Source organism: Manihot esculenta, chromosome 10 (genome assembly GCF_001659605.2).
Source record: "Manihot esculenta cultivar AM560-2 chromosome 10, M.esculenta_v8, whole genome shotgun sequence".
In the NCBI taxonomy this organism is placed as follows: Eukaryota; Viridiplantae; Streptophyta; class Magnoliopsida; order Malpighiales; family Euphorbiaceae; genus Manihot; species Manihot esculenta.
Genome location: NC_035170.2, coordinates 6,995,996 through 7,010,884, shown reverse-complemented (window position 1 = coordinate 7,010,884; position 14,889 = coordinate 6,995,996). Strand labels below are relative to the sequence as shown.

The 14,889-nt window shown below is 32.0% G+C and overlaps 1 protein-coding gene across 2 annotated transcripts; it reads right to left on the bottom strand.

Annotated features, from left to right (window-relative positions):
* Positions 1-3,038: 3,038 nt before the first annotated feature.
* LOC110624662 (serine/threonine-protein kinase CTR1) lies at positions 3,039-12,940 on the bottom strand. 2 transcript variants are annotated; one of them, XM_021769884.2, is made up of 15 exons: positions 12,438-12,940; positions 11,523-11,824; positions 11,295-11,439; positions 10,935-11,038; positions 9,521-9,726; positions 8,548-8,910; positions 8,362-8,402; positions 8,198-8,266; positions 7,950-8,050; positions 7,752-7,836; positions 7,494-7,592; positions 5,233-5,301; positions 4,977-5,108; positions 3,752-3,846; positions 3,039-3,592 (listed from the first exon to the last, which is right to left on the bottom strand). In XM_021769884.2, the coding sequence occupies exons 1-15, from the start codon at positions 12,669-12,671 to the stop codon at positions 3,493-3,495; spliced, it is 2,145 nt and encodes a 714-aa protein (XP_021625576.1). In that variant the 5' UTR covers positions 12,672-12,940; the 3' UTR covers positions 3,039-3,492. The 2 variants fall into 2 exon arrangements, with proteins under 2 accessions (XP_021625576.1, XP_021625577.1); XM_021769885.2 differs by lacking the exons at positions 4,977-5,108; positions 5,233-5,301.
* Positions 12,941-14,889: the final 1,949 nt, after the last annotated feature.

Genomic DNA, 14,889 nt, shown 5'->3' with positions numbered 1-14,889 from the left:
AAATTAAAAGTATAATTATAAATTTTTTTTATAATTATTGATAAGTAAGAAAGATGAGAATAATTATAAAAGTAGACTAATAATGTTAATTATGTTTATAAGTTTGATAATTATAGTTTAAATTTAGATAGTATATATATTTATAGAAATAAATATTAAAATATAAATAAGTAATATAAAATACGAAACTAAATTAATATTTGGATATATACATTCTATAAATTATCCTAAAAAGCAATATTATTAAATAATTAAAATAAAAATAACTATAAAATTATAAAATATAAACTATTATAAATATTTAAAAATCACATTTTCAGAAATCACAAATAGCAAATATAAACTATTATAATAAATACTCCTTAATTCAAGTAGTATTATATAATAAATTGAATTGTAAAAGTAAATGTTTTAAAATTTAAAATATAATTATAAAAATCTTTTTAAATTTAGATACTATTATAAATACCTAATTAATGATTGTTAATATATATATATAATTATTCATATAAAGTGTATTGTTTAAATTTTATAATTTTAATTAAAATAATATAATTTTAAATAAAATCCTCTAGTTATATAAAAAAATATTTTATAACCCATTAATTAAATTATGTAATCACAAAAGAAATACATTATTCATTAAAACTTTAGTGTGTTGCTAATAATAACCTAGCAAATTGCATCTGAAATTTGCCCAATTCATATTTCTCCCAAGCCAATCACACTCGTATTTCAACCAGAGGACCCATCGACTGCCTAAGTAGCAACACGTTGCGCCAGCACCACCGCTGCATCACGATCCTGTGAACCGCAACACCACTGCATCTCGTGCTCGTGAGTTGCCGCACGCACCTCTGCATCGACCGCTCGTTTGTAGCCCACCTCTGCATCGTGCGACTGTGAGCCACCACACGCTGCACCTCTGTATCGATTGCTTATTTGCAGCCCACCTTTGCATCGCGCAATTGGAAGCCGCCGCACTACTGCACCTCGTGCTTGTGAGCCGCACGCTACACCTCTACATCGATAGCTCATTTGTAGCCCACCTCTATATCACGCGACTGTGAGCCGCCGCCGGCTCGCCGCATGCCTACACCTCTGCATCGACTGCTCGTTTGCCACCCACCTCGCTCCTCTGCAATTCAGCAGTTCAACGATAAGCATTTTTTTTTAAAAATCTGAAGAAAATAGTTCCGGGTAGAATTTTGATTGGTATTGTTGGAAGCATTATGAATTTACTATGAAATCCAAATTTATAGGTATCATTATATTGTTTAGACATTCTTAACTTGGAGTAATTTCACTTTGATTTTTGAATAATTAATTATTTTATTATTTTCATCATTTCTCAACATGCTCTCTCAGCATTTGGAAAATAGAATTGTTTGAAAAATTACAATGAATTCTCTCTTAAAAAAAAGTTAATTTGAATAGAGTTACTCAATTAGTGTTATTGAGCAGGTGAAGTCTGAATTAAATATGTATTTGGAAAAATATGTATTATGTAATTTTTTTTAACGTGCGTATTCTTTTTTTGATATTATTTATATTAATAATGATCGTACTGAGCCTTTTAATTTCGAGTTTAAACTTTGTTAATGAGTTTCTTAATCGAATTTTTCATGTTTGAGATCGAATTAGTCTCGTTATTATATTAAACGAGTTTTTCACGAATTGAATTCAAACTAAACTCAATTATAATATTTAATTCACAAATCGAGTTCCAGCTGAATTCCAGTTTCCAAAATTTTTTTAATAAACGAATCTAAAATTTACAAAGTTTGCTAATTCGGTTTCAATTACACCCCTTTTGACTTGGTCAAATTGGATCAACGGTATTTTAACTCCCAACATTGATGAGGCTTGTGGATTAAGTGAAGTATTGAGATGTAGAATGGATAAGCAACTAAGTCTATTCAATTTGAGGTAGATTGCTCAGGAGATTTAGTATAGTATACAGTCGCATGAATTTATTATGACAGTAAACATCTTCTTCGGCAGGGAAATGAGTTTTCTCTTTGTTGGATGCCAAACTACAAGGACTGCTCATGAATTGGCAATATTATCGTATCAATTCCCATATTCTAATTTTTGGTTTGAGCTGGTGTCTCCTATTATGTACTATTTATCTTTTGTTTTACTAAAAGTATCTTCTACTTAAAACAAAAAAAAGGTTTGAAAATCTTTTGGACCAATTTACATTGCTTAGAGCTGAGTGTATGATTGGTAAATGGATTGAAGTTAAGTTGGTTCTTTCTCAAGCTGCAGAAGGTAATTCTCTTATTCAATTGTCTGGCTTATGGTTTAATTGGAAGGACCGAAATGCAAAGGTCTTTATTCAATCCTCCAGACCTTTTCATGACGTGATTAGAGCCGTCTTTCTCGCCTTCAGCTTCACAGGTCAATAGTATAGCACCTCTTTGCCTCCTCCCCTGCCACAACCAGCTTCAAACTGGATTGCTCCTGATGCTCATATGATTAAACTCAACTTTGACGCAACAATGGACAATAGGAATGGAAGGGATGCAACATCAATTGTGGCTTGTAATCATTAAACCAAAATGTCAAGAGTTCCAAAATTAAAATTGAAGTACAAGTCATGATTATGTTCAAAGAATAATTTAAACATGCTCTCAAGATAATGGTTAGATTTGTGTCTTTTTTGGACACATTATAAAATAAACATTAATAGCAAAGGTCAGGGACTCATAATCACAAGCTCTATAGAAACATCACGACAACAATTGTAATAACTCGTCAAATGTGTTCAAATGCAACATTTGCAAAACCATCAGGCAATCATCTCTCAAGTTTCAAATGTATAGGGATAAAAAAAAAAATTGGACAATTAGCAAACCACCTTGTAAATTAATAGGCAAATTCAGCATCCGATATGATATCTTGAAGAATTTCAACTATCAAGAAAAGTATTTTCTTTGCACGTCAGGCAAGAAGAAAGTACTTCAGCAAGAGATTTGGAAAGGATAATTAGAATTAGCAGGAAGGTAAAACAGACTTGGGAAACACCACCAACCTTAAAATTAATGCAATTGAAATGCACACTCATAGCACATTAGGTGATGTGCTGTTGATTCATAAACCCACTGGGATTCAAGCAACAAAGTGCTCAGAAGTCCAGATTTGTTAACAGGATGAGCTAATACAGATGGAATTATGACATTCTGCACTGTTTTGAGGAGAATATCAAGTGTAAACTGTAGAAATTGCAAAAGAAATCAAGTAGTAGCTCATGATGTGTGTAGATTCTGCATATCCATGATTAACACTTGAGACATAGACATAAATGCATATTGAGATATCAGATACACGAGGCTCTGGCAGCAAATTGCCAGACATGAAAGCCATAGATGCCGGCAAAAATGATTCAATTTCACATCTATTTATACAAAGACAGGCGCACCTGAAAGATAAACCAGATGATCATGTCTAAGAATAAATAATTTACTGGGGTTGCACTCCACAGATTTGTCACCGAACATGTACATTAGGTGATTGAGAAATAGAGTTGTTTATCAATTTTTGTAAAGTTTCCATGATATACGAGAACGATGGACGCTTTGAGGGCTCGCTGCAACAAAGACAAGCTTGCATTTAGAATGTAAGAAAGGAGAATGAGACATCAAAGCAGTGCACTGTCCTTGATCAATGTCTTAGACATTTAATTTCTCCAAAAACCACTTCTTGCATTATACTAATGTTCATAAAAGGATTAGGAATGCCCACTTACCTAGTCAAGCAGATATCAATTAGGGCAGCCACTGAAGGATTTACATAAGTTGGAACTTCAAGTTTCTCACCCTTGAAACCGACAGCTGCTACAACCTGCAATATGATGTATTGTCTATCCATTCAGCTCCTCACCAATTAAATTATCCATAGTATTGAAACGTTCCTATCTCATATGCTCATTTGTAAATGTTTATAGACAAAATTCAATTTGGTTTATGTGCCATTCTTCCTTTCTGTTTCCAGAGCATGTACCATATTCTAATTCCTTGGCTGAATGCCATTCTGTATTCATGATTCCACTTCACATTCAGAAATTAAATACATAGGTAACTTGGCCAAGATAAAACCAAATGAACATCTAATTCTCGTATCTGAGTAAAACTTGCAGCTGCAGAGCCAGCCATAGGGTGAACATTCAAATGCAATCCAACATTAGTTACAAACCAAAACATTATATGGCATTCCACAGAAAAAAAAAATGTAAATAGACTGCTTAACTTGATGAAATTTCCAATGTACCAAAGATTCATCAATAGAAAATGAATAGTGGGGTTTATATTGCCTATTTGGTCCATTCTAAATGTTTTGTCTGCCTTAGAATAATTTTTCCATAAAATAATCAAGAAAGAGGATACTAAGTGAAGTTCTTTAGTAGTCCCCAGATTCCACTCAAAATAGGAAAGATTTCACAACCTTTGCTTTAAGCCAAGTGCAGTGTTTTCGCTTTCAATTTATGATTTGGGTTTCCTTGTCTTAATTCCAATTAACTCTCGCTACATAAATAAATATAGATTAAACTTCCATTTCCTCCGCTCCACTCCCTTCACCATTATTTTCTCACTTTTTGTTTCCCCTCCTTCGGACTGAATCAGACAGAAGTTTAGTTCATTCAAAACTTGATATCATTTTGTAATGTGAAAAAATATATACTGAAATAGCAGTTCCCTTTGATGCCAGTGTATATTGTAGAACTACCTAATCCAAGTCAGTAGTATTCCTAGCTGGCAACCACTAGTCAGATATTCCTTAATGAGGAAGAACCAATACCCATGATGGGTTATCCCCATAGATTTTATTTTTTAGAAAACTAAATTTATGATACATTACCCTCTAAAGACCAATCATCCATTGTTCGTCAAGTTCATAAATATTAATCGATAAAAACAATCCAATTCTCAGTTTTTTCCTGAAGTACTTGTATTGCATACAGAAAGATGAACAACCTGTGCTTGATTTAAATTTCTCCAAGGCCTTTGAAGGGTCATAATTTCCCACAAGATTACACCAAAGCTGTAAACATCTGCTTTCTCATTTGATGGATCATTACGGAGAACTTCTGGTGCCATCCACTCAGGCTAAAGAAAAGGAGCAAGAACCGGAGATTTTTAGTGATTCAAATGCTAGCTATTCCCTTTTTATAACAAACAATTAGAGACATGTGCCCCCCCAATAACTTTGTAAATTTAAGGTAGAACTTACAGTTCCGGCTGCAGTTCTTGACGAAAGATATGTGTTTGCTTTTGAACGGGAAAGACCAAAATCACAAACCTGGATAATTATATATGCCATATTGCAAGAGACAATGGGTCAGAGTCCCTATTCATATCATTAAGATAGACATCCTTGGAAAAGAATGACATACAAATTTATGCACATATTTTTGCAACAAAATTATCCTAAATTCTTTGTTTATTTCCATTCTCAATACATCTTAAAAGATTTCAGTGACATCAGCACAATACATTAGAGTATTAGAGAAACTAAGGCTGACAGGAGCCACTGAAGTTATTTGACAATAGGATATTTGCAATGCAAATTAAGGGTTGACCAGAAAAATTCCAGCTTGAAGGGTTTAACCAGAGCAGTAAGTGAGTGTGTACACAATTAAATTAACCTACAAATTTTTATTTATACTTAACAATATATGATTTGCTAACAATTCATGGGTAGGTATGAAGCATGATGAGCAAATGGCACTGTATAATGTGAATATTGATTGAAGGAAAAAGGGAATTAATAGCATTGCTTGATGATATGACAACATTCTACAGGGCAGAATAACAAGATTTCTGAGAAAGTATTTGATACTATCTCTATCATCTCTATTAGCACTTCAACTACCCATCTATCCCCCATAAAAATCACTTACCATCTGTTACTGCATTTTCAGGTTATATCTTCCCATGCTTGATCTTCAACTCATTTGTTTTCCTCAAATTCTGCTTTCATTTTTCTTCTTTCGATGAATACCTTCTAGTTAACGAATCAAAACTTCATGATGATGGCTTTATTTCCTTTGTGTTTAATGGTGGAGTAAGAGATCCCATTAATTACTGTAGATTTAATTATAGTAACCTAGGAGTTAAGTAGAGTTTTTAGTGTAAAATTCTATTTAATTATAAAGCATTATTTTGCATACAACACAACCCTGGGACATTTCCACAAATTGTGAAAATTGGAAATGTGTTCCTTGTTTGAAAATGCATCAGTAAAAAAAAAAAGAAAAAGATTCTGAGCAGTGAGCACTCCCTTCTACCATGTTTTGAAGACAAAACTCTTTCCTGTCTGACTTGTAGCTACTGTTAGTCTCCAACTCCAAGGCCCTTTGCACCTGTCCTTGAAAATGCTGGTAACCAGCTTGCCACAATCAGCATCAGGTGGTTATTCCAATTGTGATGTCATGCTTTGAACACCAAACTTACTTCCTCCTTCCCTTCTTGCTAGTCCACACTGTAATTCTCCCTAGGCCTTCCTCTCTCACATCTTCCCTTGAAACACCACTTACCACCTTCTCCTTATCAGGATCTTTTGACTGATCTCAATCCCATCCCCACTGGCTGCCATAACTTTTTCTCCACTTTCCGATTTTTGTTCTTTCTTTTTCCTATTTGTCTTTATATTTCTGTGCAATTTACTACTTGTCTTTTATCCTAATGTTTTTCCAATTTTTGTTTTCTTCTTCCCATTGTTATTTTTTTTATATTACTCAAACAATTTTGGTTAATTGATTTAATATTCATTGCATGATTTATTAGATAGGATTATGTTTACAGTTTCTTAGTTTTTCACTATTTATTTCAATTAAACAAAATTTAAAAACAAAAAATTATTACAAAGATTTTTAAAAAAATTAATATTTATAATTATACCCCCATATGTTATACGTTTTCCCACACTCTGTTTCAGACGTTTTTGAGAAATGCCACATCATGTGTGTGTGTATTTCTGCATTTCCATGTATCAGCATTTCTGTTTCAGCGTTACCTAGCTATTCGATAAATGTAGACCATCAAAGTAGTAGCCAAATTTTTTTTATTATTAATTTTGATTGGCTGTAAAGTGTAAAATAATAAGATAACCGTCATTTGCATAATTTCTAGTATATTATGGGTTCTATAACTTCAATATATGTTTAATTTGTCATGTGAGTTCTATTGTTGACAGTATTTGTATTAAATTTAAATGTAGCATTAGAAACTCAAATAGAGCTTATCTATGATTGCTTATCATGTAATAACATGTTATATAAGGTGGACGTTATAATTTTATAAAATCTTCTAATAGGGCTGAAGATTTATATTTGATATATAAATATTTGTAAACAATATTAATAAAAATACCATTACTTTTATAATTAACACAAACATTCATATGTTAAATATCAGTTATTATCACTTGCAATGAACATAACAAATCAAAAAGGATTACAAATACGAGTGTGTTAAGTTTCTAATGCTAACCTTTACTGTGTATGTACTGTCCACTAAGAGGTTTAGAGACTTTAAATCTCGATGAACAATAGGAGGTCTAAGCTGATGAAGATAATTCATACCCTTTGCCTGCACAAAGCAGTAAAAACTCCTAAACCCAACAAATAAACAAACTAGTGCCTAACAAGATAAGTACAATTCAGGTTCCAAAATTTTCCAGCTGTTGCTCAACTGACATTATCATTTGTTTTCACACAGAAACATTATCAGTAGGAAATAGTTGCATACCACATCATATGCCATATTTAAGCGACGTTTCTCGTCCAGTATTAATCCAACATCAGGCATATGCAAAAGTTTATGCAAGCTACCCCTGTAATCCAGAGCAAATTTTTCACTTTGACACTATAAATATGATGCGTTCACCTGAAGAAAAAAGATGAATGCAAAAAAGATCTACCAAATAATCACATAGAATCTTAATACCTTGATAAGTACTCTGTGACTATGGACAAACTAGGAGGCTGAGTAACAGCACCCATAAAGAGAACAATGTTTGGATGCCGCAAACGCTTCATGATTTTAACCTGATAATAAATTGATGTTTAAGTTAAACTAGGAAACATGAATACAAAAAACAGGTGATAATTACTCTAAAATGAAAAAGCTGCAATTTTATCCTTTTATCAACATTGTACCAATTCTTAGACAGCTTAAACTTTTTTTTTTTTTACCTCACGCAAAAATTCATTGAAGCGCTCTGCATGGTAATCTTGCTCCATCAGAATTTTGACAGCAACATCCTAACATTGACATGCTCAGTCTTAAGGTTCACTAAAAATGAAGAATCAGAAATTAGTTATGCCATCGAAAACAAAACAAAGCAAAAAGTGCTTACTGAACCATGCCAATCAGCACGATAGACAGTTCCAAATGAACCTGACAAGCACAATTCAACCTTCTTAAAATATAGTCTCATACAAAATTCAAAATTAAAATCAAAGCACATACAAGGGAATTTGTTATTGTCAATTATACTAAAATAAGTAGCTATGAAGTTCTCAAAGTTCAAACCACAAGATACCTTCTCCAATTTTCTCCTTCAAATCAAGTTCACTCCAGGGGATGTCCAAATCATCCTCGTCAAGGTGAAGTTCACTACTTGATTTACTTGCAAATGACTGATTTGCTTCCAAGAACAACTGATAATTAGATACATCAGATTTTGGATTGAAGAAAACAGACACTGGTGGAATTGGACGTTTTGCTTTATCTGATTCACTAGATGAGTTAAAAACACCAAGATCCTTGCCGTGGGTAATGTTTGTGGCAACTCTTTTGAGCAGTGGGGGCAAAGCGCCAAGGTTGTTGCTTGAAGTCGGTACAAGGTTCTTGCTATCTTTAAGGAGTGTTTGACTACTTTTCTCATCATGATCAGTACTTGTAACTGTAACGACAAAAATCACCTCCAAATTCAGTAATACACAAAGAAGAGGATAGCACATCAAGTAATCTTTCTGTCCTTAAACATCTACTAAAATAATTCACATATATCATTTTCTCAGGAAAATTAGGTGCATGACATGTGCAGGGAAGACACCATGTTGATATGATTCATATAACACATAATCTCATATAACATATGATCAAAGTATTTCCTCTTGTGCTTTCTGTTTCCAATACCCTACAGATATAAATAATTTTATAACAAGATAAAATTCAATAACAATGGAACCATCTGTCCTTCTTTTGAGTTAACACGAACTGTTTCATATCATCCAGAGCATCATAATAGTTCACCACTGGCAATTGGTTCTACCAATAAAATCATAGAAACATACAATCAAAGAACTGATGTATAAGTTGTAGACACAGGACAACTACTCTGCATCTGAACCAACAAAGAAACAGAGAGGAGTAGGCTATTCAGAAATAAAGCAGACAGACATGAAAAAACAGTAGTAGAAGATAAAATTCTCTTTTTAAACAGACAACAATATTCAATGATATATGTGGACATATTACAAGGATTTATGCTTAAAATAGCAAGGAAGCACCTGAGTTAGTGTCATCAAATGCAAGATTAAGTGACTGACTGTCAAAAAATAGTTTGGCAAATGTCCTGAAATCCTCAGCTGTTTGGATAGGTCTAAAACTTGGATGAGATAGAGGTGAGGAAACTAAGATTGAAGAAGTACAATTAAGTGAGCAATCAGGCTGGCTTAACGTTCCTGGCTTCCCAAACAAATCAACCAAATATTCCCTGGAAATATATACAGATGAGTTCAGACATCTACAACTCCAATAGTCTGCCATGTCAACAAATGCTGAGTGATAGAGCTACCACAAAGTCTAACTATGATAGCAATTCTACAATAGATTGAATATTCAGCATGCAAAAAGGCTAATAGAAATGCTGAAGTGCTGATAACATGAAGAGAAGTGATAGTTCTTTGTATATCCTTTAACATCAGTAATTACAAATATAAGTTTGCTTGACAACTTTGTTGACAGAAATCAACTAACTCAATATATAGCAGAGCTAGCACCTCACCTTTTGAAAAAAGCAACAAGTCCTGATTGCAACTAGGAAAAATTAGCTGACGCAATTAAAGAGGGATGCTTATTGGTAATTATGTGACTCATGTACCATTCTAACTCTGAAGTCATTACTTGTATAAGCTATAAACTTAACATGGTTACTGGGAATTTTTTAATAGGATGTAAAATACTCTTTACTCTTTGTTTCCTTGCAGTTTGACTAACTGCCTAGTTAAAAGTATGTCTGATGTCAAACCTGAACTGAAATCGCCCAGGAAGTGCAAATTCACTCATCTTTCCCCCAGATTTTATGCTCTGTTGAAGAAAACCCCAATTACTATGTCCCGCTTGCAATGTTTCCCTCTAAACAAGTGCACCAATCTAAGCAATTTTTTAGTTCCGATTTTTCTTCATCAGTCACCAATTTAAGAAAGCAGCTTCATGGACAATTCCCACACCGCAAATTATAGAATAGTTTGATGTACTTTATATTTATAGTATATAGATCTCAGAGAATAATTCTGTTCAAAAGTTCTCTAATATCATTTATAAGTGTGATACCAACATGTATGATGATCTTCAATTTGATTTACTCTTGCACAGAGAAAGTACTCAAGTGCTGCTTCCTTCATTTGTTAGTTTTTTTCCTCAGCTTATTTCTGAATTTCTAGCAAAGCTAAGCCAGTTTATATACTAAGGTACAAAACCAAAGGGATAAATAAAATAAAATAAAATCCTAAAACCTCAATATGTCTTCTTTTTTTTTCTAACTTCTTTGCACCTACATAGTAAAAAACTCTATTTTCTCAACTCTTAAAACAGTTTAGATCCCTTTGCATTGCAAATTGAAGTCTTTTATGCTCTCATAATTCCAAATAATTTACAATTCTTATGTAGTAAGCTAGCAAACATATAATAAACACTACATACCTCTCATTACCGACCAGTACAAGACAAGAAGCAGAAACATCTCTTCTACAATGTTTGCAGCCTTTAGCAATTCTGCATGGCAAGTTAATTGAGTCCGCTAACACCTACAGAAATTAGTTGAAGACTCATGCTTTTAGCCTTTCCAATAGACATTTCCAGGAATAAAAGAAAGTGCCATGCAAAATAAACATTTAGGCTAATTCAATTGGAATATCTGAAAGGCAGATTTAAATAGCCTCAAGGATAATACTTTTCCATTGAACGTAAAAATGACAGTTATGTAACGTTAGCATAGACAACATGCAAAAGTTGCAGAATATATTGAAAAGAAAAAAAAAAATAACAACTTGTAGCATTTACTTTAAAAAGTAAGGCACGATGGACACAAAGGCCAACACGTAAGGTTCCAATTGGAAGCACAACAGATCGTAAACGATTTATCAGAACTTCAGTGCATTCATTCCAGCATTTGCCAAAATGTTCTTCTCCATTAGAGGTTACACCCCTATGACAAAAAGGAAATCTTATTCAAAAGAACTGTAAAACATGAAGATCCATCTTGCAGATGTTAGACAGTGGACAACTCACCCCATGCGATTAGTGACAAGATTGGCAAGCTGAACGATCACGTCTTTTGTGGTTAACCAGCTACTGGAATTATTAATAACACTATTGAGCAGCTCTTTCAGACCAGGATCCCTGAATCTGTCAACTGAAACCACTTTTATTGATAAATCAGCACAAGGATCAAGCGCCTTTAAGGATTCAAAAGATGGGACCAGGCCAATATCTTGCTGATCTGTACTTAAAGTCCAAGCATAAGGATCCACCCCATGGATTAGATAAAACCCATCTGGGATTTTGTCAAAGTAAGTGAGACTTCCATTTACCTGATTAGGTGAAACCAGAGGAAAATGTAACAGTACATTTATGTAACATGCAATTTTTTCAACAAAATTCCAAATATTTATAGAGTTTGCAAAAAGTATACAAAAATTCAAAAGAACATCCAATTAGAAATACATTTGAACATTATACTACATTCAATTACTTCATACCAATAATTCATAAAATGGAATAGCTGTTCTTCATTTACTTGTGTAGTTTTTTTTTTTTTTTTTTTTGCCAACACTTGTGTAGTTCACATCCCAAAAATTTGTGAAATATCCATTCTAGACATGCTTAAAAATTACAATTTGAGATTATGGAATATCTATTCCGTGAAATAATTCCCACCATTCTAACTTTCAAATTTTGAACCTAAGTTAAGAACAACTATCCATAACCATCCAATTGAATGCCATTCCACTGTCACCTATGAATAAACTAAGAAATTTAATTTCTTCATAAGTATAGGCAAGTAACTATGGCTGGATGACAATAGAAGTTTTAAAGAGTGACCAACACCAAGAATCTTAACAATCAAGCTAAAGATATGCAAAGTCAGATAAACCAAGAACATCAATTGAAAAGCTCCACAAGATAGGTGAATTACTCGCTTACCCAAAATCGATGAGAAACGGCTTCAGCAGAATCAGAGAAAGAATCGATTCCTCCTAAACGATCATCGGATTTGAAAACCAAGAAATTAGGATCATTAGCTAAAGCTGCTTGAGAAGACAACCTCAAAGCTAGCGCCCGCTGCAGCTGGTAACTCTCTTCCGTCTGCTGTGCCCAGCTATTAGGCGTTGCCGTTTTAGTCTTCCCCGCCGTCGTTTCCCAGCCACCGTACTCCATTAAAAACGAGGAGGGGCAAAAAAAAACAAAAAAAAAAAAGAAAAAACAAAACTCTCTCCGTTTCGCCAGTCCACACCAACAGCTACCGGACCAAAATGAAGCTTAAAAAAATTATTCTATTCTGCTATCTTGAGAGCGACCGATGGCCATGAGAATCTTGCCTCGTCCACTATGATAGGTAAATTATTTATTTTTCTTTTTTATTTCTTAAATTGAAGACAAAAGAAGAAGGAGAGAGACAGAGACAGACACAGGGAGAGAGAGAGAGAGAAGTGGTGGAGAAAGAAAGAAAGCATGGAATTCTTATACTATAATGTGTTGGCGTCCGTGGGGCCCACAGCGAATGAAATGGGATTCTGCTCGATTCAGTGAACCAGAATGTGGTGGGGCCGCGAGGTGTCAGGCAATATTTATTATCACATTTACTAGAAGAAATTGGATTTATTTGGTTTATTTTCAAGTTGAGAAAAATTTTAAAAATTTAAAAGGAAAAGAAAAGAAGTTTAGGAAGGAAAAAGAAGATAAGAAAGTGTAGAGATTTTGAAGAAAGAGATTTGTGCTCAATTTTTCTTAAATAACCTTCAAATTTTCAATTATGTTTAGTTTGAATTTTTATTATATTAGATAAATTGAATCAAGTAAATAATATTTGAATTATAGTGAATATTTAAATTAGAATTAATCAACAAAATAATAATATGGAAATTTTGGTATTAATATGTAATTTGGCCCAAAGTTAAGCCAATGACTAAACTAAAATTTTGACATTTCTTTAGGATAAATTAAATTTTAAATAAGATTTAATTATAAAAATTACTTGGACTTAAAACTTTGCACGTTAAAATTGTAATATGGACTAAAATACATACATATTGAATTGAAATTATGAATTTTACAAGATATTTGAATAATGAAAAACATAAAGGGATCAAATTGAAATTTTAAGAGCTAAAATGAAATTTATAAAAATAAAATGAAGTGTACTTGATAAATTAGATATATTTTATTTAATGTTAAATGTTAACAAAATATTAAATAAGATTATAAAAATTGAATCCAAATTTAAAAGTAAAATGAAATTTAATTTGTTGTATTAAATGTGATATGAGAATTTAATAAATCTATAAAGTGGAAAATGATGTTTAATGTAAATATTAAGAGTAAAATGTAAATTAGTTAAAATTATAAAAGTGTAAAAGTGAATTCATGAAATTAAAATAATTTATAAATTCAAGTATAAATAGCTTATTGTAAAATGATAAAAATGATTAGTTTTATTATTATTAAATAAGTATAAAAGTAATAATAAGAATTTAAGGATAAAAAAGAAATATAAAATAAAAATAAAAATAATAAAAAAATTTAAATGGGCAAATGGTAGAGATGTGAATTTAAGTTTATTAATGAATTTTCATATTAAATAAATTATTTATAAAAATTTAATAGATTTAATGCGATTAAAATAAATAATTGTATTTATAAGTAATGATATTAAAAAGTTATAATGGTTGAATCAATAAAAATTGCATAAAACAAATATTAATGTATTAATTGCTAAGCTTTTTTTTAATAAAAACCTCCTCATATTCAGATGGTTACAAAATGGTGGCTAAAGCACTCCCAGGCTTAGCCTGATGGTAAGTGCATCCGGTTAAACCTGATAGATTTATCTCAGGTTCGAATCCACCATCCCCCATTTAAAAAAAAAAAAAAATAGTGACTAAAATTCATCATTATTTTACTTTTTTTTTTGTTCTGATAAAGTTAAAAAAAAATTGCATATAGACCGAATATTATAATTTAAGGATTTTAAAAATATATGCAAATGATGGATATTGATAACGTATAAAAAAATAAGAATTTTAAGATCGTAATACATATACAAATACATCGAAAGTTTTTCTATCTTAAAATAGTCCGGCGTAAATTAATCCAAATAATTTATTGACCTAAAATAATTAACTCAAATTATTTAATAGTTTCATGTTAACTAGTATATATAGTTTTAATTTTTTATCGTAGACAAAATTTCATATTTTGGTAGGATGTGGAACGTCCCACAAACAGCTAAATATCACATTCTTTCTGCTAAAGTTGCTGTTAAAGTCGCAACTGAATCTAATACAATTTTTCTTTTATTTTTCTATTGCAAGTATAATTTATTATATAATCCTACTTAAATACAATTTTTTTTTATTTTTCTATTGCAATTATAATT